At 45.1% G+C, this 26,045-nt stretch overlaps 1 protein-coding gene across 1 annotated transcript in view; it reads left to right on the forward strand.

Annotated features, from left to right (window-relative positions):
• Positions 1 to 7,981: 7,981 nt before the first annotated feature.
• PRDM6 (PR/SET domain 6) overlaps positions 7,982 to 26,045 on the forward strand; it is a 79,098-nt gene continuing 61,034 nt past the window's right edge. Inside the window, exons 1-3 of the mRNA XM_039733107.1 lie at positions 7,982 to 8,190; positions 8,794 to 9,327; positions 18,703 to 19,010. Of these exons, the coding sequence (XP_039589041.1) occupies positions 8,802 to 9,327; positions 18,703 to 19,010 (834 nt within the window). The 5' untranslated portion in view covers positions 7,982 to 8,190; positions 8,794 to 8,801. The remainder of the gene's footprint in view (positions 8,191 to 8,793; positions 9,328 to 18,702; positions 19,011 to 26,045) is intronic.

The following is a 26,045-nucleotide window of genomic DNA, read 5'->3' on the forward strand; positions in this document are numbered from 1 at the left end:
AGCAGTGGTGATCCTCTTGGGGTTAAGTGGGAGGAGATATCCCATACCTGTTCCTAGAGGTACTGTTCGCATGCCAGAAATGGTGTAGGAGGAACAGCATTCCAGGGTTAGCTCTTGGCTTTAGGATGGGACTGAGGTCTTGTGGCCACAGCAATGGTCGTGAGGACTGTGTCATGTTCTTGCAAAGGAACAGGGTTTAGCCTGTGGCTCTAATAACTGAGGTTTGTCTACAGTGGTTGTCAAGCAAAGCTGAAACTTTTGTCCATGGTGCTTCACCCAGGCTCCACACGGAGCAGCATACTACCTGGGTCCTCACATTCCAGTCAAGTTCCTCCTGCCCTGCTGGCCTCTAGCTGTTCTGTAGACAGCGTGCCCAGCAGGGGTGCAGATAACTGCTGCTGAGCCTCTGATGCTTTCCTGCATTGTTTGTTGTCAAAAAGTTAGATGGAGCTTTAATGCTTGTTGTTTGACTCTTAGCCCTTATTTTTCCCCCTCAGTGGTTATCCCAAAATGCCAGGACAGGTGTTGCCTGATCCCAGCTGCTATAGGCTGAGTCTCACCCCACTTTTTTTTTCCATTGGATCTTTATACACGACCATGACATGCTTTACATCAAGGCTTTTTCTATTTTTCTTGACACAAAGTCATGTTCTGACAAATTATTTGTCTTTATCTTCCTTTCAAATATCAGGCATTGATGAAGTACACTGATGTGCTAAATGTCTTGGAGGGTTTATGGTTTTAAGTGGTCAAGTATAAGTGTCTAAGTGTATAAAATATACCTGATCATTTCACTTTGACATTTCTATTTCCTCTGTTCTCTGTGGGGTATTCACTTTCAAAGGTCCCTTGGACATTTCCACTTGACCAACAGTGCAGTCTCAGTGCAGAGGTACATAGCACCACTTGTTGTTCCATTTCTTTACCTATGGTGCAGTGTATTCTGAAGTTTTATGGGGTTTCTTTCCTGTCTTTTCTACTGAAAGCCCTGAGATTGTTATTGGGTATTTTCAGGGAAAGAAGGAGAGGGTAGAGCTCTTACATCATGCAGTAGAAAGAAATTATTTATTTTTAAACTTTTTTGGGGCTTAACAGTTGTTCCACAGTTGATTGCAATGTCAAAGTACTGAACTCAGTAACCAAAGTCTTTCCTCTCTGTCTATGCTTTCTCTCCTGTCTAAACCCAAAATCTGTACTTGTACTGCCAGTGTAGCAGAATACCTAACCTCTTCCAGCCAAAATATGAAATAGTTCACAAAATCATGTGTCTCTAGAGCTTTGCCATTTAGGGTTGTCTATTTTTTTAATATCAGTTCAGCTGTGACAAGCTAAGTACCTGTGATAAGCTACAGAAAGCCTACTTGGGTTTTTTTTATCAAGGGGCTAGCTCCCAGAATACATTTAGCTCAGGTGCACAAGGTGAAATAACAAGGCCAGTCTGGTTGTCAGAAGCCAAACAGGAATCTAGAAAAATTGATTCTTGTTGGTCAGAAGGGAAGAGTTCAGGACTTCACAATGAGGTACTTAGGCAATGCCTGAAGTGTGTAGTCATTCCATATATTTCCATACATCAGCTGTTTTAGTTTTGGCTCTCAGCTTTTAATAACTCACACTAGAGATGTTAGAAGGTAAGCCTTGCTGCAGAAAATTGCCAGCTTCAGTATGCTTGCTCTCTATTGAAAACCTAGATGTTTTATCTATGTCTCTCTCTTTTTTTTAACATCTGTGTTTCTGGATTCAGTTTTGGACTTCTATAGTTCTAGAAAAATTTATGGGAAGTATTTAAGAACCACATGAAGAACTGAAACAAACATTTGTCTGGTAAAGCATTAGAAACTGATCTAGAGCAACTGTAGTGGAATAGCAAGTACTCTACTGTAGTTACTTAGGTATTTCAGTTCTTGATTTAGATATTCCTTGAGAATTTGTCTTCATATAATGTTCAGTTTTATTCATTTATCTACAAAACTCCATTGCTCATGAGATGCCATCTAGCAATAGTGTTGTAGCAGTAAAATTTTCTGCTTGGTGCTAATGCTGTGACCAGGCATTTTTCACAGTATGCATGGTACTCATTAGCAGCTCTTCCAGGAGTATTACCCTCTCTGCAGTCCCTTCTCTATACACAAAACTTGGCCAGTGTTCTGGGTTTGGCTGGGGTAATTTTCTTCACAGTGGCTGGTATGGGGCTGTGTTTTGGATTTGTGCTGAACACAGGGTTGATAATACAGAGATGTTTTTGTTATTGCTCAGCAGGGCTTACACAGAGCCAAGGCCTTTTCTGCTGTTTGTACTTCCATGGTGGTGAGGAAGTTGGTGGTGCATGGGAGATTGGGAGATAATGCAGCTGAGACAGCTGACCCCAATGACCAAAGGGATTTGCACACCATGTGACATCATGCTCAGGAGATAAAGTGGGGGCAGAAGAATATGTGTTCTTGCAGTGGTGGTGTTTGTCTTCCCAAGTCACCTTTATGTGTCCTGCTCTCCTGGAGATGTCTGCCCATGGGAATCTGTGAATTAATTCCTTGTTTTTCTTTCCTTGTGTGCATGGCTTTTGCTTTCCCTATCAACCTGCTTTTATTCCAAAACATGAGTTTTCTGGCTTTTACCCTTCCCATTCTCTCCTTGATCCCACTGGTGGGGGAGGAGCTATGGCTGCTGGTTGGGAGTAAAACATAAAATCCAAGATGGCTATTCCTAAATAATGCAGTCAGAATGAACAATTGTATCCAAGAATCTGACTTGCTGAAGTTAATCTGACACATGGTCTTATTTTAAGCAAAATATTATCTACCAGACCTAGACCACTAAGAAACAGTGAACATTGGCAGGACAGATACTCCAGAATTGTACCTGCAACCTTTTACCATGTGGTACACAAAGCAAAGGAAGATACAAGCCCTTCTTTGAACTCTTGTTCAATCTGTCCATCTTTTCTTTTCCCCATCAATAGATTCAGTGGTGATTTATAAAGAAAAAAAAAAACAACAACAAATAAAACAAGGAAAATCAAACAAAAAATAAAACAAACAAAAAAAAAACCCAAAAACCAAACCAACAAACAAACAAACAAAACCACCAAAAAAAACAACCCTCTCCTCCTAAAAAAAACCCCACCAAAGCAAACTACTAGAGTTCAGGCCTGGAGAAAACTGTAAACGTTTCGTAAAAGTGTTTAAATGGAAAACAGAGAATGTGAGGTTTTTCTGTCCAAAATATTGAGTCATGATTACAATCCTGCACCAAAATTGGAAAGAAACCCCATAATCTCAATTTATTTCTGCAAATATTATGGCAGTTTTGTCCAGACCTTATCGTTCTTATGTCACATGCAAACAATCATGTTTAATAGATTCTGTATTTCTGAGAGCTATTTTTAGATAAAGTAAAGGAAAACTCTCCAGTCTGTTTTGCTGCTCGAAGTAGCCACCCAGAGTTGCATTCAAAATGTTGAGTCACTTGATTTTGGAAGGATTGACATCAGGGATTTTAAAGGAGGTCTGCCTTTCAGACTACTCCCTTAAACACTTTTTTAAAAATTGTTGAATGAAGTACATGTAAGAGTGTGCACTCAGACTGCAAACATAAAAAAAAACCCACGAAAGCTGAGCTTAAAGATATCAGAAGGGATAAAAGTATTCTGCCTATTAATCCTGTTATTATCCAGAGAATGGATTTTAAGTTCTAGAATCCTATCTGGAAAAGCATCTTGAAGTACTGCATTATAGATGAAACACTGGTTTTGGGTTTAAAAAGGAGAAAAAGAAACAAAAAACTAAGCAAGAACAAGAAAAAAACCCACAAAAACAACAACAAAAATCAAAACCCAACCAACCAAAAGGAAAAATAAAAACCAAACCAAGAAACAGAAAACCCTCAACCAAAATAAAATAAAAAAAACCCCACCCATAATTCTCAAATACTTGAGAGCACCTTCAGATGGGTTCTGTGTAAAGTAGGATGAAATTAACCCAAATTTGTCGTGGCAACTTTCTTCATGCCATGACTTGATTTATTTTTATTTGGTCTTTACAGCTGAGAAGTCCTTTTCTCATCCCATCTGCAGTGTGCCTTGCTTGGAACAGTGTGCCGCTCGGGCCCGGGGAGCGGCGCCCGCCTGAGCGGGGCTCGCTGCCCCGGCAGGGCTCGCCTTGGGAGCACCACCTTTTAAACACGTGTGTAGACATAGGTCCGTGTGGAGCCATTGTGTAGAGCCTTCCTCTATCTCTTCTCCTCCCCCTGTTCTTCTCTGCGAGGGGATCTGGAATCAGAACGGTGAGATGAGGAAGAGCGCGAATCCCTGTGAATCCCATCTGAATAAATGTCTATATTAATGAATTATTAACTCGGCCGCTCGTGACCTTAAAACTGGAATGAGGAGACGCCTAGGGCAAGAAGGAAAGCTGCTGAATCCTTTATCGGACTCCTGTCAGAGGTAACCGACCATTTGTCTTCCCCAGATCAGGAGAATTAATTAATATGAAAGGCAAACTTTTTAATTGCGTGTCAAACGAAATCAGATAGGGTGTCCCCGAGTCAATCCCTTGCTAAAAGGGGTTTAGCTCCCTTTTCTAAACCAAGCCTAAAATAAAGCCTTCGAATTTCCAAAGAGAAGGGCATCCTTCATAAGTGGTGTTTACAAAACAAAATCCAACCAAGCAAGAGGGGAAAAAAAAGAAAAAGAAAAAGAAAAGAAAAAGTAGCAAACCAGAAAACCCCACAAAACATAACCAACACCCTAAAAAGAAAAGACAAGAAAAGAAAAAAAAAAACCGCAAGGAAAATGATGAATTTGGGTAGTTAATTTATCGATCTTGGCTCCTCTTCCCGCTTGTTTTATTTTAGAGGTCATTAATCAATGAAGAAAAACACCACCGTGTTCCCCCTTTGCATTTAATACACTTACCATCCTTATTTATTTCTTTTGAACAAATTCCTAGCAAATATTCACCAATCGATTCGTAGGCGATGGATTTTTATAAAGGTTTGATCGCCTTCTAAACGGTCAATGTGATTTGTTTCAGCACTCGTCCTCTAAATAATGAAAAAGCCTGAGAGAAGAGGAAGACGATGGCAGTAGTTAAAGCTTCCTTTCTTTTTTCCCTCTCATCTTTACATCCAGGAGCAAAGAAATGAAATATTTTTTAATTTTTTTTTAAAACCGAACTCGCAGCAGAAGCAAACCCAAGAAACAGTAACAAATAGACCAACTCGGGCGAGACAGAAGGAACGCGCACAAACCGCTCTGCCTGGGGAAGCGAGACCAGAGGTCAGGGTTGGCTAAAGCCACCCCGGGGAGGCGCAGGTTCAGCACTGGGAGCCCTGCTGGCTGATCTGCCTGCTCTGCCCTTCCCGAGGGAGTGACGGGGCCGGGAGCGGAGATGTTTTTGAGAGGCTGGGCGAGAAGCCGTGCCCTGTCCTGGTTCCCTGTGCCGCCGCCTCTCTCCCCGCGGCTCCCCGGCCGGCTCTCCTCCGCTCCCAGCCCGGCTCCAGCGCACCCGGCGCCCCGGGGCTGCTTGTCCATAAGGTCAAAAGCCAAATGGCGAGGCGCAGGGTCTGCGCCCCGCCCGGCGGGTGAGCGAGCGGCGCAGCGGGCAGAACCGGGCCCGGGCTGCCGAGGGGACCGGCTCCGTCCCTGCGTCCGCCAGCCTGAGGACAGGCTGGGGCGGCGAGCCCGCCTTCTTCCTCTCCTTTGGTTCGGCAGGGTCCCGGAGTGTCAAGGGAGCCTGTAAATTTTATTCTGCCACCTTGATCGCTCAAAGCGCTACTTTTCTGTCTGTGAAAAAAATACCAAAAGCAGCAGATTGAAGTACTCCTGAATACGAACCCTCATGGAATACTTCTGTTAACAACTAGAAGTAAATGCAGGTATTGACAATGTACTTAAATCCATTAGTTAGGATCTTTCCTCTACTTCATCACATTTTTCCACTGCGAAACGAATTTTTCAGATGGCTACCACTAAAAGCAATTCAGTATTTTCGAAAGAAGTCCAGCAAGGAAAACAACCATAGCACAGATGTACACGTAAGGGTAAAAAAAAAAAAAAATTAAAAAAAAAATTAAAGAGTCGGGTGGGGCGGAATAAAATTGTGACCAGGAGGGAGATGGGCAGGAACGAGACATTGTATTACTGCAGTGAAAACAGAGAAAACCAAGCGCGCCCACTGTCAGTGCGCCCAACAAACACTGACCGTCAGCGACGGTGCGAACAGACTGCGAGCCCGCACCTCTGTCCCCGAGCTGAGCGGCAGCGCTGCGGAACTACAGAAAGAGGATTGAGAGAGAGAGAGAGAGAGAGAGAGAGAGGGATGAAAATTATTACATATTGCATAAGGGAATTGATCAAAGACTTAAAGAAGACTTTTATACCCAACTTTACAACCCCTAAAAATGGGCGCTGGGGGTGTTCTCTTGTTTGCCTTTAATTTAGGTGTTATCAATCTATACAGCAGATGACGGATGACCTTGTCAAAATTACTCCAGTCAAAACATTTTTTGCCCCAGCCCTGTTCAAATTTGTGTTAAAATGTCCTGCCTTAGACACAGACAAAGTCTAAACAGCAGCAGCTTTCCCAGGCTCTGCGAGAATGAAGGGTGGGAAAGAAACAAACTAGAATCAGGGTGGGGAGAATGGTGAAAACACTTTACACGCTCACACGTTACGTTTGTAGGCAATTGTGCATTCAGTGTCAGCGTAACACCTGTCTACGAGGGCCCTTCTGACACCAGAGAGATGTTTTGGTAAAAGAAACAGTTTGTGCATTTTGTCCTAAATGCAAGGCATAATATGTACGTGCCATATACCTAAGAGATTGTAGTTCTTGTCTGGTTTTTCATACAGTCTAGGAAAGAAACTGAAAAAAAAGCCTCAAACCTGTTTAATACTCACTGATATGTGAGCTCAACAACTGAGCAGCGGGGCGGGAAACCCAAGTTTCTAAGCAGAGTGGGGACGAAAAGTCACTAGAGATGAGAAGTTCCTCGCCACAGGTTGCATCTCCCTCTGGCATACTTCTTGCACTGCGCTGTAAGCGAGTACAAAGAGCAGGAGCGAGGCGTGCTAGTGGTGCTCGAGGATGCACGGTGTGAGGCAGGAGAAGCTCTGGGGCAGTGGGTTCCCTCAGCTGCGTTGGGACTGGTCTCAGGTAGCCCAGGGGAAAAGGACGCATGTCCTCCAGCACACAGGTTAAGAGAACTGTGTGAGACAGTACCAAGACACGTCGGGTAGGTGTCTAAAAGCCACCTAATCCCCGAGGGGCAAAAAGCAAGCGAGGCAAGAGCGCAGCTAAAGGGAGGCTGGCCGGGCGCGGGGCGCTTGGGTCGGCGGGGTCGGGAGCTCCCGACGCTCGGCTCTGGGCTGGGCGCAGCGGCGCGGATCCCACTCGGGAGGGCGCCGGTCCACCGCTGCCCTCCGTCAAGGTAGAAGCCAAAAGCCAAAGGCCAGGCTCTTTTCGGGGCGATTGTGCTTCGGAGCTGGGGGGGAGGGGGGATGAGGGTAGGGGTGGGGGCGCCGGAAAGAGAGAGAGGGAGGGAGGGAGGGAGGCTTTGGGTACTAAGATTCTGGAAGTAAGTTTGCAATGTCCTCACTGTCCCAGACACTTGGGGTTTCTGCCTGGAGCTTCTGCTGCTTTTCTTTCTCCTGTTCAGTGGGGTCAGCTTCCTCATTCTCAAGGGTGTATTTGTATCACTTGCAGCAGTGACAATCAGCAGTTTGTCCTTGGGCGGAGAGAGGTCGAAGGCTGGGGGGTGGGAGGGAGGGAAGGAGGAGGGAAGAGAAGAAAGGGGCACTTTAAAAGTTGAGCAAGGAACAAAGTGGGGGAAGTTGCCAAAAAAAGAGCTCTGCATCCAGACTCGCTGGTAACTTCCCGATCCCTCCCCTCCTTCTCGTACACACCACACACACTTGTATTTTGCGCTGTCGTAAAACCCACGTGTCTCGCCCAGAGCCTGCCAGAGCCGAGCCGAGCGCCCGGCCGCGACTGCGATGCGCAGCCACAGCAGAGGGAGCCCGGTGGCTCGCAGCTAGCCGTCCCTCCGGTCCCCGGAACCTGGAGAAGGATCACCCCGCTCCCGCTTGGACAAAGACCAGAGAAGCCTCTGCTCCCGGCCGCTGTCCGGCTCGAAGGCTCCCGGAGCAGCCGGCAGCCCCGCACGCCGCCCGTGCACAGCGCTCACCCTGCTCAGGTAAGGCGGACCCGGCCCGGCCTCTGCGGCTGGCCCGGCGCGGCGGGGCACCCTCGCCCGGGGCAGGGCACGGCCGGCCCGCGCCCTCCGCCTCCGAACGCGCGAGTGGGAAAGAGCAGCGGCCGGAGAGGAGCGACCCGCGCGTGTGCGCGTGTGACTGAACTTTCCTCCGCCTCCTCCTCCTCCCTGTTGTCAGCGGAGAGTCGTTTGCTTCCGCGGAGAGAGGGAAGGGAAGGGAGTGAAAGGGAAGACAGTGAGCGTGCCGGGGACGGGGTGAGCAGCGCGGGGCGGCGGGGGGCTCTGGGCCGTGAGCCGGCGTGGGGGGCTGCCCGCCACCGCCCGTGTCCTGCCCGTGCTCCGGGGCGGGCACCGGGGACAGCCTTGTCGCCCCGGCCACCACGTTTCTCGTCCTGGGGCTTTTCGGGACGAGGTTTTCTCCTGACTAGCCTGGCCACGGACAGGGGAAGCGACGGGCGCCGGTCCCGCAGAGCCCACGCGTGGCCCAGCGTGTCCGACCGCGTGTCCGACCGCGGGGTCGGGGCGGCCCTGCCAGGGCGGGGCGGGGGTCTCACGTCTTCTGTCCGCTTCCTCCCTGCTCCACAGGCAGAGCGATGCTGAAGCCCGGAGATCCCGGCGGATCCGCGTTCCTGAAGGTGGATCCCGCCTATCTGCAGCACTGGCAGCAGCTTTTCCCGCAGAGCAGCCAGCTCAAAAGCAGCGGGCCCCTCGCCCAGCTCCAGCCACCGGAGAGAGCCGAGCCCCCGGCTGACAGCCTCCGCCAGCGCCCGACCTCCCTCTCCTCTGCCTCCTCCTCCTCTTCCTCGTCCACTCCGTCTTCCTCCTCCACCTCGTCCTGCGTCGCTGCGGCCGCGGCTTCTCTGGCTGGTCTGACCTCCCTGCCTGTGACCCAGGTCCCGGTCTTCGGCCCGCTGCAGAGCTCGGAGCTCCCGGCCGGGGGAGCGCCCGCTCCCCTGCAGGGCAAGGACTTGTGCGGGGCCGGCAGCGGCGGCGGCAAATGCGGCGACCGTGGTGCCGCTCGGTACCGCTGCACGGCCGAGGAGCTGGACTACTACCTGTACGGGCAGCAGCGCATGGAGATCATCCCCCTGAACCAGCACACCAGCGACCCCAACAACCGTACGTATCGTGCCCCTTCTCGCACTCCTCCGCCGCTCACCCTCCGCTTCTCCCCGCGTGGCGCCGGTGCGGGGACGCTCCAGGCTGGGGGACCGCAGCTGGTGCCCGCTCCGCTCTCACTGCACGAGGAGCATCCTCCGTCTCGCCCTTCCCTCCGTTTAGTTTTTGCGTTGTTGCTAGTTGTTTCAGGATACGGGCTGCAGCCCTCCGGTAGCAGTTTTTCTGGTCCGAAACCCAGGGCCTTCCCTGGAAGGCGCACTTCACCCGAAAGGCTCTGGCGGGGGTAAATTTCTTTCAGAGGGCTGCTTAGGAAAATGGATTCAGCAAAGGTTCAGGGCAACTAGCTACAGAGCTGGTCCTTTCTCTCCCACTCCATTCCTGCCCGGGAAGCCCGGGCTTCGCTGAATACCCAGAAATCAATTACTCCTCCGAGCTTGGCAGGGGAAAAGTTGCAGTTTTCATCAGATGGTCTAGGGCAAAGTTTTCCTCTTTCTTATCTCGGAGTATCGTTTCCTTTCAGACCTCGTTAACACATCGTTGGTTTTAGTTTTCACTCCAACAGAAAAGCATGACATGGTCATTTAAAGAGAAAAGCCGATTTTTCTAGGCGAAAAAGTCTGCTTGAGTCAGAATTAATTTAGAACTTGATGGTTCTAAAGAGTTTTATACTGCTGTTGCCAACTATACAGCTGGGAGGATTTGTTTTTTGTTTTTTGGTTGTTTTTTTGTTGGGGGGGGGAGGGCGCCCCTATTATTAAACAGCTGTACGGATGAGAGGTTTGTAATTTTAGAAGCTGGTTCTGTCTTTTTTCCTCCCCTGTATCTATCAATACGACGCAACCAAGGAAATTCACAACATGAAAAGAACTATATGAACTCCTAATAGTTCATCAGTTTTATAACTAACATGCAGAGCACACAGATCTGTCCCTCTTAAAACACATGGCTTCGGCCCATGCACATTTTTTTTAAAAAAATATCGTTATTATTTCAAACACTCCCCTTTATCCTAAGGTTTCTTAAAACTATTTTTGTTGTTGTTCTTCTTCTCAACGACCACTTCCCAAATGTCTGTTTAAGGAAGGCTGTTGAACAGAAAAACGGTACCCCAAACCAGCAATTCTTAAACACATGCCCAAGTAAAATGCCGATTCGTTTAATTAGATTTCAGATGAGGAGCTTGTTTTGAAAGTTTCCATGACACCCTGTTATGTATTAATTAAGCTGCGTGGATGCTAGCACAGTCTTCAGCGCTGTGCATATGTGCGGAGGAAAGTTGAATCGGAGTTTGGTGGAGATTTTTCCCGCCTTCTTAATATTTCAAATGCTTCTATATTGGTTGTCGAGTTTATTTTGAGCGACCTCCTCATGCTTAGTCTTACCCCGTAGTGAAACCTGTTCGTGTATTTTGTGTTATCGGGTGAAGAAAACGTGATATTATATATTACATGCAGAAAATGGAATCCGAAATGCACTTCTACTCAACAACCGAACCATTCAGACAATACATGTTTTGCTTGTCGGAGCCGCTCTGTAAATCTAAAGGGTAAAGGTTTTAAAAGGAGAAAGGAATATTAAAAAGCGTTTTGGAGGGGAACATTTTTAAGGACTGAGGGAAATAACAGCACCCCGCAGAGTCGGAGGCGAAGCCTGAATAATATCTTCCCGAGCGCGATATTAAAGGTGGATTCGGGAACGCAAAGGAGTCGATTGCGGAAAGGGCGCTTGTGAATCTCGTCCGGCTCTGACGGGGCAGCCGTCCCCGTCGGAAGGACGGGCAGGGGGCAGCCAGGGCCATCTCGACTTTTTTTTTATGTTTGTTTTTCTTCAGTTAGGTGTAAACATTCTTATAATTTACTTGTTTACAGGGCGGCTTTCGCTCCAGCGGTTATTAGTTGCCTCTGAGCGAAAATTCCAACTCGAGTGTTTCAGTCTTCTGGGACCAAGCGCAGTTGCTTTGGGCAACTCGTGCTTAAAAAAAATAAAGAAAAAAGTAAACTGTCACTGAAGAAGGAGTGCCGCAACTACAGCCTGTGCCGTGCCATGCACTCCAAGCGCTCGCGCGATCAAGGGAAGAAGCTGCAGGGCACGGGCCTGGCTGCCCCTGCGCAGCTTCCCGAGTGTGGCCCGGGTCACGCTAGCTGTCCGTGGGCAAGCGGGATTTCCAGCCGCCTTGACTCCCACCCTCACTCCCTGTTTCGCATCATTCCCACCCTCACAGCCCATTTGAGGGGAAGGAGGTGGGGGCTGTGGGTGAGATGAGGCGCCGTCTGCTTTAGTTTGAGTCGTACTTGCTCGCTGCGCTTCCATCTCCGGACAGCCCCAACGACACGCCGAGACGGGCGGGCTCTCCCCGGCCCGGCACACACACCAGCCCGCCGGGATTAATCCCCTCCCCGGAGCGGGCGGTCGGTCTGCTCCTTTGCTCGGCCCAGCAGGCCTCCGTCTGTTTCTCGGGCTCTAATCTTAGCTGTACCTCCTTCACCAACCGAGCGAGTGCCCCGTCTCCCTTACTTTCCCAAATAATACCCCTCTCTCCATCCCGAGCATCCCCCTCCTTCTCCGGGGCACCCGCGTGATCCCCGCTCCCTGGCAGGTCCCACCCGCTCGAGAGAGGCGCCGGCGAATTTCGCGAATGCCGCCGTCGTTCTGCGGGGCCGCGGCGGGGCAGGGGCGGTGGCCGGGCCCGCCGGGGGAGCCCGAGCGGCTGTCCCGGGCTGTTTCGGCTGTCCTTGTTGTCCCGGGTGCTCAGGCTGTCCCCGCTGTCCCGGCTGTCCCTGCTGTCCAGGCTGTCCCGGCTGCCCAGGCTGTCCCGCTGTCCCGGCTATCCCGGGTGCTCAGGCTGTCCCGGCTATCCCGGGTGCTCAGGCTGTCCCGCTGTCCCGCTGTCCCGGCTGTCCCGCTGTCCCGGCTATCCCGGGTGCCCAGGCTGTCCCGGGTGCCCAGGCTGTCCCGGCCGCCCCGCCCGGCCCCGCTCCCCAGCGCTCGGCCCGGCGCCGGGCGGCCGCCGCGGGAAGATGGATGGGCGGCGGTTCCCCAGTAGACACACGCCTTGATGGTCAAATATCAATGAATATGGCACGGTCTTGGGCGAGGGAGGGGGCGGGGGCTGCCTAGGAGCTGTGGGTTACGCGTCTGTATGTAACTGTTTTAAATTGAAAGGAGGTAAGCTAGGGAAAAATAATAATTTTAAAAAAGCAATCAAGATGCAAAACCCTAACTGGAGCCCAGCAGTCTTTACTCCCAGGGAAGTAAAGGGGATTATGCTAAAGCCCCGATAAAGTGGCAGGCGGCTGGGGACCGTTTGCTTCCCAGCCTTGAATCTGGAAGGACAAGGGTATTTCTGGGCCCTGGGGGAGGGGCGCCCCGGCGGCCAGGAGGAGATCTTTAGGGTGAGCCCGGGGGCTGCGGGACAGGCTTGTTCCCTTGCAGCCTTGCCCCTGGCTTCTGGGGAGACGCCTCCGCACTGAGAACTCTGAGACTCCTCCACCTTGGCCAGAAAGCACCAACCTGCCGCTGTAATAAATACGCTGTGTAAAACTGAAGTGTCACTCCACCAAGCACTTCGCACGCCTTTTCCCATTCAATTTATGGGGAGACAGTGTATATATAACATGCTGTGAAGTGGATCGGTGTGGAAAATATTCGGACTTTTTTTTTTCCTCTGGACTGCTGGTAACCTGTATGATTTAGCTATTTTACATCATTTGTTACCCAGCACCCTTAAACATAGCAGATAGCCATACATTAGATTGAGGTTAGAGAAGGTGGTGACTGTTTATTTAGGGTGATAAAATGGTCCATCAGCAGTAATCTCCATCGATATGTGCCACCAGGAGATGAAGGATGAGGGGACAAGCCACAATTAATTGCCCTATAGTTTTGTAGGAGAGAGTGGAGCCGGTGCGGACTGAACTTCGATCTCCTCTCCTGGCGCCTATTCATCATCTCTACATTGTATATGGGGGTCTCTTAGGGGCAGAGGGTGGCAAGGTTTATCTACACACAATATTCTCCTACCCTTCTCATACCTGACACGGAAATCTAATTCATTCATACCTACAGTAGTAGGCAGGGAAAATCAAACCCACCTCCCTCAACCCGCTCGCCTCTTAAAAACACCCCGAAAGCCTCTCTGAAGGCGGGCGGACTCCCTGACCTAATCCGGGGCGCCCAGGCGGGCCCTCGAACAACATCTTCCCCATCGGAGCTGGCGCGGGGTGTGCCTGGCCCCCGCCCGGGAGTCACGGACCCCGCGGCAGCTCCTGCGCGGCGGCGGGAGCGGCGCCCGTGCCGCCGGCACCCTGCGCGGCGGGGAACGGCGGCACTCCGCCGGGATACAGCCCTGCCAGAGCGGGGGTCGGGCCTCCGGGACCCGGCGGCAGCCGTGGGTCAGCGGGCAGGGCTCTCTGCAAAGACTAGTTAGAATAAATCACTAAATAAATAGAGGGCACCCGACGGGAAAACGCATCTGTGCTTCGTACCCCCGAAAGTCTGCCTCCAGTGAGGCAGTCTGAAAGGAACTGCCAGTGATTTGGTGAAAGGAGGTGGATGCCAGATCATCGATGGGGAAACTGAAGTACGAGGGAGGCTGAGCTTCCCTGGATAGCTCCAGCTCTCAGGAAACGAGGGGAAACAGTCTCTTCCAGCCCTCCCTCCTGCTTAGCCGGGTACCCGGGCCCAGACAGGGATGCAGGGCCAGCCGTAGTGATTTATACTTGCAAGTGAGTAATACCATGTGAAATGATGGCCACTTACACTGGATACCTGCATGCTTGTGGTGAATTATGAAGCAAAGGGTCAGAGGCCACCCTTCTTTAATACCAGCAAACTGCAGGTATCCAGTCTAACTGCACCTTTGAAGCATATTATTGCTGAGGAAAAAATGTATTACTTTCATTTATTGTTACAGCTGGTTTTCTGGTAAAAACACTGCGTTAAACACTAGTTTCACTGACAAAAGGTTTTTCCTTTCAGATTTGCTTTAAAGTGAGCAGTAGCAGTGTTATTTATGTTGGTGCATGTTTAAAATTACATTTTGGGTGCAATGATATGTCCTTTTGCCTAGGTTTAGTACTTTTAAGTGTACTCACGTGGAGTTATAGTATTGGCATTACACTGTGTTCATTTTTCTGGAGGCACATAAATAGTAACACATTGCAGTCCTTCTGTAAGAACCAGGCCAAACAGCTCCACTAGGAAATCCTTTAATTTTATTTTTCTTGCATCTTCCTTTCCTTAATCCTCCTTATCTATAGAATATAAAGGTATAAAGAAGGAAACTGATCTCCTTCCAAAGTGTTTGGCTGTATCTGGGCCTGCAGTGGAGTATTCCCACTGACTTTACCTTCTGCATCTGTAGATTTTATCAGGACATATTCTGCTCTGGCTGCAATCCTCCTTTATTTTTCCATTTTCAGCAAGTCCTCCAATTTTGTTACATTTCTTGCTTCTTCTTGACTTGATTTGGGGCTTGGCTGATGCTGTTACAGAAAGTAGAATTATCCATTTCAACTATTCTCAGTGAAGCCCTGTAGTCACACTCAGCTGCTCTTTGAGGCCAAAACTGGAGGAAGGGCACAGGACAGCTCTCCTTGTCACCCTATCTGGGAAGTTCACACTTGCAGAAGCATCCCTTTCACATGAACTCCCCACACCAGTGTGGGTCACAATGGTCACCATGCAGTTTGGAGAGTCTGGTGATGTCAGTGGACCACAACACTCTCCCTCTCAAGCCCCGCTTCTTCTCCACGTCTCATTCAGCATGTTGGTGCAGTGTGCCACATTGTACTCTGCAGCATACACAAAGATGATGCTGTTCATCCTGCTGTGAGGCAGGATAGTGTGCAAGTCTTGGAGTTCTTGATTTTTTTTCCCCAATATGATATGAAGGAAATCCTTCCCTCGTCCTCTGAGGCAAAGGAATACACTGGCTACAGAAATGGTCTTTAAATGGACACTTTCATGTATTACATGAAAGTTAGTTACAGAAGAGGAAAATATGCACAGTAGCTTTTTACTCCAGGCGTGGTAAAATATAGCTAGGATGGCTTCCATTCCTTATAACATTTATGAGAATTTTTAAAGATTTTATTTGTGCAATTACATAACAACTAAAGCTAAACGTACGAAGCATGAAACTAAGAAGAATTTCAGTACTGCTTAGTATTAAAGACAGATTCCTCCCTTCTCATCAACAAGACATTAGCCAAAACAGTTTCAAAAGATGTTCCATTTTCCAAATTTTCAGCTTTGGCAGGACAAAGGGGAAAGGAACACAGCAGGGGATCAGATACTATGACTGCCAAGCATTAAGACATTACCACTGTTTTTGGACACTGGAAAATAAATATCACCATGTGTGACTTTCTGTAAGGGTAAATGACAGTGACACAGGGTTGTTTATACTCCCTGACAATTTCTTAGTTTCTCTTTCTGGGGAATGTAGAAATAAAATATTTAACCCAAATTCATGCACAGATATTTTCAGAATGAAGTTAAGAAATTATTGTTCTAGGCAGGTACTGAAATTTTTGTGCATGAAAAGTTATATATATCTGGTGGCTGGATGCAGGAACTTGACACTGAAATTGTCTGACTAGAGTAAAGAAGATACTGTAGCAGGTTTAATGTAAATTTCTCCAGAGATACAGTTCCTCTAAGAAAGCCATTGTAGTCAGCTAGTTATGAGGAGGGTTGCCTATCTAGAAAATATTAAAGCAGTGCAAATAATCAGAACTCAAGGGCCTACCCTGGGTGCTAACTGACGTCATGGTTAGACATAATTTCTTTAAGCTCTCAGTTTTCCTGTAAGATGTTTTCTTTCTAACTCGCATGGGTAGATTGAAATATATTGATTTCATAGAATCATAGAACAATTTGTGTTGGAAAAGATCTTTGAAGTTGACAAGTCCAAAGTCCAAAATCATAAAGTTCAGCCACAATCTGTTTAGAGTGTATCACATGCCAAACTGTTTCGGACTGTGGGTTTGTTTTTTCATTGTTTGGGTTTTTTCCTTCACTTTTCCTATTTGGGATCTTTTCCTGTGTGACCTCCAGTGCCAAACAGTAGTGCTGCCCCTAACATCTTTGGATATGCCAAAACCACAGGGCTTCTTGGGGCCTGGTTTTGAAGAGGAAAGGGAAGAAAAGATGCTGTGGTGATACCTCACTTTCCAAACTAGCTGTGGAAATAATAACCAAAAAAACCCCAAACAAACAAAAACCAACCCAACTGCCCCGCTGCCCCATTCCCTCCCTCTCCAGCATATCCTTCATGCCTTTTATTCATTATGCCTGAGAACGGTTGTAGGAATATCTGCTGCAGGTTTTTTTAGGACTCGCCAGAAATATCTTCCCTGGGGTCTGCAAATCCCATCCTCCATCCGCCATCCACCTCTAACTGACGTTGGCTGAGGGAGCAAAGCCCCTCTGCAGGGGTTTTAGCCCAAGAGGAGCCGTTTTGCCGCAGGGATTGTGTCCTTAGGGCAAGGAGAAATTGCACCCTCCAGCCCAAGTCGCGCTTTTGCCGACCTAAGCGCGGTCCCCACTAGGTGGCTTTGTCCTGTCGCGGTCCCCACTGGGTGGCTTTGTCCTGCCGCGCCGGCCGGCGCTCCTCTGCCTCCTGCCCCTGCCGGGACCTGTTCGAGGGATGGATGGCTTGGGGCCAGTTTCACGGGCAGCCCTTCTGCAGGAGCTCCCGCCAGAGTAATGCACAACTCGGGGCTTGTCTCCCTGCTTTCTGCTGGGGTCTGTAACCGATGCTGCAGGCAGGGAACTTGGACAGGCGAGCACCAGGTGGATACAGGTGTTTTCTGCAAGACCCAAAGGTGTATAAGGGAAATTGAGGGAAATTAGCTTCCACGTGTAATAACTTAGTAATAATTTCTTGTTGCTGAATGCATCACCTTTTAAATGGTATTATTTAAAAGGGGATGACAGGAAAGAGTGTTTATGTAGCATGTCTAAAACTGGAGAATACACTTAGAAGCCATAATTTGAAGATGCAATTTTATTGTCCTTTAGCAGGTTTTGCTGAAATGAGGGGAGGATTTTCCTTTGAAGGATCTGTAGGAAAGAGGCCTATTTAATACTCAGTACATTCAGTTTGGAAAGAAGAACATCTGAGTCAGGGCCCCTGAGAATTAAAATTGTGGTTGCAGGCAGTCTAGCAAGTCTAAATCTGTGGCATAGACCAAGAAAGTCTTGCTTCTGTAGTGAATGCTGTGCTCTGTTTTTATAAGGAGTGGTATATAAAATCATTAGGGAAAAGATGTAGGACTTGCTACAAGAGTAGTATGCCATAATTATTGGTTTTTCTTTGTATTTCTGGAATAAATTTATATGAAAACATTTATTGTGTTATGAAAATGAAATGTGAAGAAGACGGCAATTTATTTCAAGAGATTCATTGTTATGTTAACTCGGCATATCTCCAGAGAAATTAATTTCTTGAACATGAAACATTTTCCTGGAAGATGTACATTTGTGGCATGTGGAATATTGTGCAGTGGAAACATTTAACCAAAAGTTTCTTTGCTCAGAAAAGAAAAGTCATGGTAGGATCTTCGCAAAATAGAGACACATCATGCATTATTAACAACAGTTAGGGAAATTAACAGTTTTACAAACTGATCATTTTCACAGGAATTGCTCATGAACCAGATATGCTGTTTTGGTCTTTTCCTAGCTTCATTTGCATGGTACAGGCAAAGAACATGCATTCTCATTCAATACATAAAATGTCAAGTGTGTGCCCAGAAATATTTGCTGCACAATTTCAGTTTTAAGATAAGATTTGTCTTTAGTAAAGTAAATGCGCATGCAGGCTCCAGTTTGTCATTCATGAGGTTCTGGTTTATTTATTTTATTTTCCAAACAGACAGGCATGCACACACACATGTGGATGTAAAAACCAGAGTGGATGTTCATTTAAAATAAGGATTAAATTAAATCTTGTTCCAATTAAGCCCTTGGGCTGAGCTGTGGTAAGGCAGTTGAGAGGGACTTGTAACACGCTATGACTGTGTTTTAAAATGTCTCGCTGAAACACACTGGGATGGTTTAACTGGACTATTTGTATTAGTCAAAAAATTCATCTTTAAAAACATTGTTAAAGTAAATGAATCTTGGCAGGTTTGTGAATACACAAGGCTTGCAAATTGTCTGCAGAGTTTCTGCTCAGCCTTTGGAATTTCTTATTTAAGGCTTTAGCGAGATCTGGGGAAGAGCCTAAGCAATGCTCAGAAGGGCACGGTGTGGATGAGTGCTGGCTGTACTGCCACGAAATGGCAGCGCCAGCACAGGGATCTGCATGGCCCGTGGCAGTGGTGACAGTGGTGGCACTGACAGTGCTTTTCCCTCTTTATCCCTCAGGATGTGACATGTGTGCTGACAACCGCAACGGCGAGTGCCCTATGCACGGGCCCCTGCACTCCCTGCGCCGGCTGGTGGGCACCAGCAGCGCGGCCGCGGCAGCCCCTCCGCCCGAGATCCCGGAGTGGCTCCGGGACCTGCCCCGGGAAGTGTGTCTGTGCACAAGCACGGTGCCTGGCCTGGCCTACGGCATTTGTGCGGCACAACGGATCCAGCAGGGCACCTGGATTGGGCCCTTCCAGGGAATCTTGCTCTTGCCAGAGAAGGTTCAAGCAGGTGCCATCAGGAACACTCAGCATCTCTGGGAAGTAAGTTATCATCTTTCCTTCTTTGTCAAATTTGATCTTTTTAGAATGAACATGGAGTGTGATTGTATGCAGTACTAGCACCAGAACTAGCCGTGAAGATAAGCAAACCCACAATTCAAATAAATCGTGTAAGCAGGTTTGAAAACGTAGCCAGTGCAAGCCAAAGCCTTGCTGTGATAAAGGTAGCCAGAAAACCAGTGGGCAGCACAGAGCTCCAGTTGGTCTGCATAAGAAGAGCTGACTGTTGAGGTGCTGTAATGTGTAGTAGAGTCTTGATCAGAGAAGTCTGAGGCTTTTGCAACACCCAGTGTTTTCTATATTTTGACCAGAGTTACAAGAGCCGATAGAGCTCTCAGGTCACAGTGCCAGCGGTACCATGTTAGAGCACTGCATGTGGGTTGAGACGGAGAGCTGCACCATTGCTGTGGCCGCCAGCCAGTCCAAGAAAAGCTGCTGAAATAAGCCCAGGACTCTATTCTACAAGCCTGACCCTTTGTAGTGTGATGGAGTTAGTGCTTGTTCAGTTTAGTTCAGCTCTGGTCCTGTACCTACTGTGCATTCCCCTAAGGAGGTTTCCAGTACTTTTGTGTGAAAGCCACTTTCAAATATCTCAAAGCTGTTGTTTTTCTTTTTTAAATGTTTGTCATTGTCCTAGAGAGGGTAACAGTGATAACTGTTGGGAAAAACCCATAATCCCAGTGTGTCAGAAAGACCTTACTCTCTTCCTAGTCTTTTGCCATTAATTTCTTCTTTGATTTGTACTGGAAAGTATAATTCTTTTGTTCTGCTTAGTCCTCTCTAGCTGCAATCTCTGCTTGCCTCAAAACTAACTGCAACAGTCAGTAGAAACAGGCCCATAGATCAGTGGTATTTGCTCATCTACACCAAATCCAAATCTTCAGAACATAAGGAATCCATGAAGATGCAGAATATTTTTTCTGTCTTCAGTGTGTGTACAGTGAAAGTGAATGGATCTTTGAAAGATATTTGAGGGTGCGGAAGAGTCAGAGCTCCTATGCTTTTCCTACGTGTAAACAAATTATAAACACACCAACATCTGTGTCTCAAGGTATTTACCCAAAAAATGTCAATGTGGCAAGATTCACAATAAAAAGATCACTCTCAGAACACACCTGAATGTGATCTGTAGAACTGGATGAATTGCAGTGATTGGGAGTTTTGCTGCTGCCTCCAGTGGAGATGGAATTTTTCTTGTACAGCGGATATTGATAATATGGATTTTAACCTTTTCCTACCAAAGCCCAGTGATTATAATTACAGTATTTTGGGCTATGTTATCAATCAAATATTTTTTATGGAACACTTTGTAATGATGTTGGAGGGTCTAATTGTTAAGAAGGGTATTGTGGTTTAGACTACTCCAATTAACAGAAAATATAACAGTAAAATGAGATTGCCAGATCCACATATTACAATAAATACTAAAATTTAGATAAATCAAGTCAGATAATTTTTCCACAAATATTTACAACATGAGTTTAATTTTTTAAAATGTATTAATTAGTTCTATGTGAATAAAGTTGCAAGGATTGACAATACCTTTTTAAATAAGCAAGATTTTTTTATCATATTTCAGGTTAACTTAAAAACTGTTTTGAAGCAATAAAAGAAGTTAGGGCATTTTAAAGAAATTAAAAGCATAACCCAAGAAGATACTAAGGAAAAAAATAACAACCAGTACTAGTGTATGTACCAGATTTAGGCCATAAGTGCTTGTCAGCTGAGTTTTTGTGTGGGATTACTCTTGTGCTCTTAACACACAACACAGATTTCCTGCTGGCTAGCAAATTGAATGCATGTATTTTAATGCAATTATTATAAGAATAAGAATTCAATTTGATTTAATAATAATGTATTGATGGGCAGCTCATGGTCTTGAATTATTTCTGTTAATGACAAAAAATGTTATCAAAGAAACACAAGCTCTAAGCTCTAGCCAAAATTTTGCTGTTTCTCATTTGTTTTGTCTTTCAATTTGGCATACTTTTTCTGTCAGAAGACCAATATTTAATAAAGAAAAATATATTAAAAGAAAATAATCAGAAAGTGTAATTTTACAGAACCTGATCTATGAAAATACATAAAAGCAAATGACAGTATATATCTAAATAGTCTGTATTCATTTCGTTACATGGTATAGGAGTGTGGATTAAATCACTGTGAATGATAAATATATGTTTCATCATAGTCCCTTTATAAAGTTGTGACTTTAGTCCATTCTCTTTCACCAATATTTCCCACACAGCTGCAACAGCAAGTCTGTCTACAGATCAGCTGTTCAGCATTAGGTCTCGATAGACTTTATGGAGAGAATTTTGCATTTTTAGTATCAAGCATTTTATTATTTTACTCTCAGCAATGTAAAGTTGAGAGATATTTGTTTTAGTTTACAGTTCTTTGTGTACACCAGGCAAACAGAAGGGCTATTGCAAACACTTTTAAGTGTAGTCACTGTTTTGGTTTCTTTTTTCTTTATAGCCTTTGTTGTGGGAAACATCAGAAGCGCTGCATTTGATGTATAGTTCAGTGCTATGGAAATATGCTTCAGCCTGTCTGCACAAGTGTTCCCACCACGCACTCGATGTTTGCTTTGTATGTAATCCACACAGCATAATGTGCAGCGCTCAGAGCGAGCTACATACCATTCCATTACCTCACAACAGGCCTCGACACCTATGGGTGTTCATGGGAAATTATAGAGCTCTCTCACAATCAGCCAAGATAATTTTTTATACCTTACAGAAAGATCAGTCTTTCAGAAAGCCAAAAATATTAGTCATTTCAGCTGTAGTGCTTTTTTTTCCCCTTTGGCCCACTTCTATAACCAGAGTTTGCTTGTATTTTATAAAAATACAATAAACTCTGATTTGTTTAAAACAAAAACAGGACTGGGTGTATTAAATAAACATTCTCTTTGGTAATACAGCATTTATTCCAGCAGTGCTTCATAATGTTTCTGATCCCTTTTTTTTTCTATTTTGAAGTAGTGAGAATAATCCTTTTGTTATTGCAAAGAAACAGAGACTTTCTTAGCAATTAGGTCTTACTGATGAGAATGAGATAATTTTCCGCTAATGTGTTTTCTAATAAAGAAGTGGAAAGGCACACTTGATTCCAACATATATGAAAACATTATCTCAATTATTAATGTGCCCTTACTCCCTGGAGATAAATTAATCTAGTTGTACATGGTTTCCCCTTTCTGTTTAACATCAAAATTTAATAAGAGTAGACTTAAGGAATGTATACGATATACACTTAAATTCTATTAGAATAAAACACCGAGCTTTAAATGTGCATACATTTTAGTAGTCAAAATTTTTCAGGCTCTCAACTTTAAACTGTGAATTCTGGAAACAGCTAATTTGTAAATGGTCTTTTTTCCTCCAAATGCAGCTTAGATGAAAAAACTTTTACTGACAGACATATCAAAAGATAGAGTCTTATAGTTTCCTGTTCTTCATGTGCCTGATTATGAGTTTGCTATATCTTTTTTTTTTTCTTTCATGAGTGGTCAAATACCAATTTTTTTTTCCTTGCAACGGCCTAAAAATGTCAAATATATGATTTCACTTTATTTTGACTTTACTTAATTGAAATTTAGCATTTTTGGAGGTAATTCTTTATTATATGCAACTTCTTTTTACATGGATGAGCAAAATTATATACATATATATATATATGTCAGGGTGTTCATTAGTAAATAGAAAATGCTAAATCTATGTAACTGATTTTCCCCCTAAAAAACTCCCTCTCTCCCCCTGCTTCCTTCCCTCTCTCCCCCTCACCCCCACCCCCCCAAATTAACTGTCGCAAATAAGTGTGCATGCCATCTTAATAAAGTACCATATGGGTACTTATTGGCCTTCTTGTGTCTCTACTGAAGCAAAAGAAAACATTTGCTGGACCTTCTGCTGGACCAAGAACAGGCAGAACAGGCATTTTGTTGGGATGCACTCTGGCCAGGGCCCATGCCGCAATACTGAACATTTTGGAACAAATTAATATGCACAGAGAATCCTTGTGCTTCAAATGAAGCACTCATTGCAGTTATGGTGATAGATTCTTCTCCAGATTCTCAAGGCTGCAGTTTTTGACTAAATTTTCTGTTACAAAAAAGCACTGGGGGATAGAATTATGTGCATGCTGTCATTCTATTAAAGTAAAAATTATGTTTCTCAGCAATCCGTCATCTAGTATTCCAGACTGCTTGTCAGCTCTGTTTTAAATTTGTCATGTGCATGAAATTCAAGTAATTTTGTCTTGAAAAAACTCCTTAGTTACTTTCCTATTGTATCTTAAATTATTCAGAGTAACAGCTGGTGCCATTCTGGTTTTTTTTTTTGTTTTGCCATTTCTGAGGATTTTGTGTGATGTATGACACTTGAATTTATTTTCCATTGAAAAAGACCAATAATTTTTATTCTTACATGGATTTCAAGTTCCTGTGCTGTGGGAAAATATCACTAATGTTGTGGTCAGTAGCATGCTAAGCTGTAAGCTCAGTAAGAAGGCTCCATTTAACTCAGAAGAAAATTGCACTAAGTATCTACAAAGCAGCCCTCTATCACTGGTATTTCTGGATCACTTACTAACACATTTTCCCAGATAACTTTTTATTAGTTACAAACTCCTTTCCTAAGGTCCATAAAAAGTTAGTACGTTCACAAGTGTGAAAGGTACTTTATATTTAATAATTTTAGTTTGTAGAAAAGCTAAAAAAACCCCATGATGTTTCTTTTAGAAGACCTGTAACTTTTACAAGACTTTCTTATGCATTATTTTGATGTATCTCCATGGTTTTGGTGTGTTTTTTTCTGTCTACAGAGTGTATGTATTGCATGCCTAAGCACATGTGCTACAAAATTAATCTAATTTGGCATGGGGACAAATTCTCTTCGTATTGAACAAAGTGAAGTTTGGAATACACTTTGGTGTTTGGAGTTGGATACAGCCCCAGAATTTTAACAGTGTTACTGAAAACAGGAATTCTGAGGACTGCATGGAACATGCACACGTCTGGATACACACTATTCCCAGAAAAAAAAATATTTTCTAAATTGCTAGATCATGCAGGGACTATCTGTTTTTCCATGGCACATAATCTCACCTTGGAGATTTCATTATGTAATATGCAAAAATACTGAAGTGGAACACAAATAAATATAAAAGCTCAATTTTGTCCTTATTTGACCACTACCTTTCTGCGTTGCTGACTAGGCACCAGTGTAATGGAAACATTTGACCTTTTAATTTAATTAATTATAAAAGTGATTTCCACTGTTGGATGAGACTAGTTTGTAAGGCCTGAAATTGCAATTAATTTATGATACCATTAATAAGTAATTATTTTTACTGACTTTTGATTCAAAATTTGTAAATAAAGGCAGTACTTTAATGACCTATACAAGTGCCCAAAATATGTTGTGGGCCTGATGTCAATAATGTATTTATTATAGATTTGACTAAACAAAACAGTGCTGTGTGCTTTTCCAGCTGGTGGTAACACTCAATATTCTGCAGAACTGCCTCAATCACTGCTCTACACACTTTGGTCCCCCTGATTCTGCAGCATCAAATGCACATAGACTTTAAAGTGCAGACTTTTAAGTAATCCCTTAACATAAAAGCTGGAAAATTCAGCCCAGGCTGTACCTTCCCTCCACGCACTTGGCACCTTTTCCAGATAAGTTACAGAATTCCATTATCCAAATTGTTACACATGTGTGACAGAGGTTGACCTTTAGTCATGTCAATCCTTTTTGCGTAGGCCTCGGGCTCCAGCCTAATGGCTCAAAGCCTGATTTACTCACTGTAATAAGGGCAGGAGGTCGAGCAATTGTCAGCTTGCCTGCTCATACTCGTCTCAGAGCCTGGTTGAAGGCTGTTAACACAAAGCTTTTCAAAGTGAATTTACAACCACCACCACTGACATAGGCCAATCAGTACACCATAAATGTCAGGTTAGTGAGATTGAGCAGTAAGTAAAGCACTGCCAGCCCACTATTGGCTGAAATCAATTGCTTAAGGTTTAACTGAGAATAGCAATGCGTGTACCACTAGGTCTGCAGAAGCAGCTTCAGGGTAGAGTGTGAGTTGGTGGGTGGTTCAGGTAGGATTACCCACCAGCTGCAGCCATGGCATCATGTCCTGCATTTGTTCTCCTTCCGTTTGAACAATGTCTGCTCTGACAGAATCCGTGGTCAAAAAATTTTTAGATCAGCCTCTTAGTTAGAGAAATAAGATTATTCTAGTTTTTTTTATCTATGGAAAAAGAAAGGGTGGGGCATAGAACAGGGGACTGTCTTACCTGGAAGAAGGATGCTAGGAAAGTTTTTAATGTCTTATTTCAGTAATTCTCAGCTGCTTTTAGTCCTCAGCTCCCAGAAGGTTTTTTCATAAGGAAACTGTGGCTTTTTTTGCCATTGGCTTGTAACTGGAAACTATCACAGGTTTCACTAATGAGTGATTATGTACCTGATGGTTTGAATATCCATGAGATGTAGTTACCCTCAAGACTGAATGTTTTTATCATTTTGTGTAGTGACAGCTTGGACAACAATTCATTTGGCTTTGAAAGCATCAGCATTAAAATGTAGAAATCCATTAAAATGCTGTATGCCAGGATTTATAAATTAGGCAATTTCCTTGATTATTGCAATCATTTACAAAATTGATTGTCCCAGTGTGGTATAGGCAGATTTCAGCAATGATCATTGACAAGAGGCGCATCCTCTAATACCTATACTCATTGTTCTTTAAAAGAAAAGCCACTCTACTGTGAGGTTATTCTCCATCTCAAGGTCAATTATGCATTGAAAAAGTCTGCTAATGTAGAAGATCACACATCTTTAAAGTAGAACCACATCAGCTATTTATAGCTTATAATGATAGCCGGAGCACTTATTTTTCTTTCTGTTTGTAATTTGTTTGTTGACAGCCAAGGCATTCACTTGAATCTGTAGCACATATACTTTTTGTGATCTCTTATTGAAAGGTAAATAATTTTGGCAA

Source organism: Passer montanus, unplaced genomic scaffold, assembly GCF_014805655.1.
Source record: "Passer montanus isolate IOZ18808 unplaced genomic scaffold, ASM1480565v1 scaffold83, whole genome shotgun sequence".
Lineage (NCBI taxonomy): Eukaryota > Metazoa > Chordata > Aves > Passeriformes > Passeridae > Passer > Passer montanus.